Source organism: Cyphomyrmex costatus, unplaced genomic scaffold (assembly GCF_001594065.2).
Source record: "Cyphomyrmex costatus isolate MS0001 unplaced genomic scaffold, Ccosl1.0 scaffold2786, whole genome shotgun sequence".
Classification (NCBI taxonomy): Eukaryota; Metazoa; Arthropoda; class Insecta; order Hymenoptera; family Formicidae; genus Cyphomyrmex; species Cyphomyrmex costatus.
In genome coordinates, this window is record NW_017276895.1 from 1 (window position 1) to 3,549 (window position 3,549).

Here is a 3,549-nt window from a genome sequence, read left to right on the forward strand (position 1 = left end):
TGTGAGCGTGGTGCCACAATCACTCGAAAGAGTAGTACAAATTCCTCGTCTAGCCGAGAATCTCTTATAGGCAGCGATGAATGCGTCTGCTGAATAATCGGTCACGAGTTCTAAATGTACGGCTGACGTGGAAAAACATACGAAGAGAGCTACATATGCTTTATAAGAACGGGCATTTTTTCCTTTCCAGGTTTTTATTATAAAAGGTCCAGCATAATCAATGCCTGAATGTGTAAAAGGACGAGAGGGAGTAACTCGTTCGGTAGGAAGCTGTCCCATCAACTGTTGAGCTCTCTTTTGTCAAAATCGTGTACATTTCATACATTTTAAAATCCATGAACGAACTGGGGCTCTACCTCCTATCAACCAGTATTCTTTGCGAATATAGGATAGCGTGACTTGAGTGCCACCATGCAGTGTTTGATTGTGAGCATGAGAGATAATGAGGGGGGTTAATGCTGACTCCTTTGGCAAAATCAGAGGGTGTTTTTCGGTTTCAAAAAGATGCGATTGTTGGAGACGACCTCCGACTCTCAATAAGCCGGACGCATCCAAAAAGGGCGTAAGACGTACGATATGACTTGATCGGGAGATCGGTTGTCCATTAGAGAGAGATTGAATTTCGTTTGAAAAGAACATTCGTTGCGTAGTCTTAACCCAAAAGTTCCTTGCTGTTTCTAACTCCTGAGTGGTAAGAGTAGGCATGAATGCCGACGGTGGAACCCTACGAAATCTGGATATGGCTCGTTGGCAGGTGGCGGTGATACGATACAATTTAGTTAAATTAGAGTATCTCGACAGAAGATCCCATTCCGATTTCGGTTTAATGACAACAGCATGTACCTTGATAGTGTGTTCTTCTAAATCCTTTTCCTGAGAATGGGGGGCAGGACGTTGCGGCCACATTGTAGTTGACTGTGACAGCCAAGTCGGACCGTTCCACCAACAAGTATCATTTAATAGTTGAGAGGGGATGAGCCCTCTGGTAGCTGCATCTGCAGGGTTTTCGTGACCAGGAACAAATTTCCATTCAGCTTGTGGTAAACTCTCTTGGATAAAACTAACGCGATTATAAACAAACTCCTTCCACCTGGAGGGATGATTATTTAACCATGTATAAGTGATCAATGAGTCGGTCCACATTACGATCGGTTGATTCTTTAAATCCAGTACAGTGAGAAGATGGAAAACTAGTTTGGTCAGCAAAACTGCTCCACACAGTTCAAGTCTTGGAATCGTAAGGCGTTTCAAAGGTGCAACTTTTGTTTTAGAGGCTACGAAATTTACACTGATACTCCCTTCAGGTGTGGTAATTCGAACATAAACAACCGCAGCCATTGCTTTTTTTGAGGCGTCAGAGAATCCATGTACTTCGATGCGATTCTCGCCTGAAAAGCCTATCCACCGAGGGATCGTAATCTGGGGGGTATCTTGAAGATTTTTTATAAAATTATGCCATCTACTTGTGAAATGACAAGGTAATGGATCGTCCCAACCTAGTTTTATTGCCCACAACTCTTGGATAAGGATTTTCGCGATGATAATAATTGGTGATAAGAAACCAAGGGGGTCAAAGAACTTAGCAAGAGTTGAGAGTGCCTTTCTTTTAGTAATCTCCCCCTCATTTTGACAAATAAACGTAAATTGAAATACGTCGTCTATTGGTTGCCACTGAAGTCCGAGAGCTTGAACAATAGGATTATTGTCTCTGTCAATAGATACTGACGGAATCTGATCCTCCTTAGGAATTGAGCTGAGTATTTCTGGATGGTTAGTTGACCATTTTCGCAACTTAAAACCGCCAGCCATACAGAGCTTTTTTAGTTCGTTAACGACATCCTTGGTTGTCTCTAAGTTGTCTGCTCCTCCGAAGAGGTCATCTACATATCTTCCCTTCTGTAAGCAAGGTGAAGCTAATGGGAAACGTGAACCTTCATCCTTTATTAATTGCTGAATAGTGCGTAAAGCTAAGAAAGGAGCACAAGCTAACCCATATGTAACTGTTGTCAAATGATAGGAACGTAATTTAAATGAGCTGTCAGTCCACAGGATTCTTTGAAACTTCCAATCATCTTGATGAACATTAATTTGACGGTACATTTTCTCCATGTCAGATGAAAAAACATATTTGAATTGACGAAACCAGATCAGGACATCAAATAATTCTACTTGCAATTTAGCTCCGGTGTGTAACAAGTCATTTAATGAAAAACCGGAAGTAGTGGGGCTTGAACCATTGAAAACGACGCGTAATTTTGTTGTAAGGCTTTGTTCTCGTTTGACTCCGTGATGTGGAAGATAAAATGCGTGACGCGGTTCGGGAAGGTGATCAGGAACAAGTTCCATATGATTAAGTCGTTCATACTCTTCCATAAAGTCGGAATATAATTTTGCATACTCAGAATTAATTGAGAGTTTATTTGATAATCTAAGCATCATTTGAGTGGCCTTTTTTCGCGAGTCTCCAAGATGGGTGGCAGGCTTCTTAAAGGGGAGCCTTACTATGTATCGACCATCTTCGCTACGCGTATGAGTATTAAGAAAATGTTCTTCACATTCTTGTTCTTCAGATGAAAGAACGGAAGCCTTCAATGGAGCGACTTCGTCAAGCTCCCAAAATCTATGAATTAAACGGTAGAGTTCATTGTCAATTGACACATGGAAACTATGAGTACTAGTCGACGATATTTCAGAGTCAGTCGGACCAGAGATGATCCAACCGAGTTCAGTTAATTGAGCAATTGGAGATCTCAGAGGTCCTTTTATTATGCTTTCGCGTATTATTTGACCGTAATAATCGGCGCCAAGAAGGATATCGATTGGATTCGATGAAAAATACTCAGGATCTGCAAGTTGTAACCCTTCTAAATGGGGCCATGAATTTTCTTTTACTGAGATAGATAGTATGGATGATGTCAGTTTCGGGAGAATATGAGCAAAAACTGAGCATTTAAAGGATGAGTCAAAAAATGGCTTTATTTGAAAAGAAGTCATACCCCTTGTTTTATTTGATCTTTGACCGCCTATTCCAAAAAGGGGGATCTGAGACTTAGTACGGGATAACCGTAAACGTTGTACTAACCGCTCCGTTATTAAAGAGATTTCTGATCCTTGATCAATTAAGATCCTTGCTTTGGAAGATTGTCCCGTTTGCGACTTAACTATAACAAGGGCCGTTGCCAACAGAACGCAGTGGGTATTACACTTTTCTTGTCACATGGAATGAAGAACCTGAGAACCGCCTTTTAATTCCGAATTAGTATTAGAATCAACCTCAGTAGATTTTTCTGACTTTCCTGTGGATTCAGTTTTTAAATAAGTAACCTTAGATTTTGCGGCGTCAAAATTTCCACGATGAAGTGTTACATGATGCTTTCCAGCACATTTTTTACAATGAACTGACATTCGACAATGAGCCACTCTGTGAGGACCAAGACAATTATAGCATAAGTGATGTTTTCGCACAAGAGCAACTCGTTGTTGGACCGGTTTTGATTTGTATTGTGGGCAATGGTATGGCCAATGAGGCTCCGAACAGAAAGGACAAGA

General features: G+C 41.0%; 1 protein-coding gene across 1 annotated transcript; it reads right to left on the reverse strand.

The window, feature by feature from the left end:
• Positions 1–356: 356 nt before the first annotated feature.
• LOC108774934 (uncharacterized) lies at positions 357–2,994 on the reverse strand (the record flags this gene model as incomplete). The annotated part of the gene is made up of 1 exon (XM_018541183.1): positions 357–2,994. A coding segment is annotated over exon 1 (2,638 nt), but the record flags the coding sequence as incomplete, so codon positions are not given.
• Between the last annotated feature and the right edge of the window lie 555 nt (positions 2,995–3,549).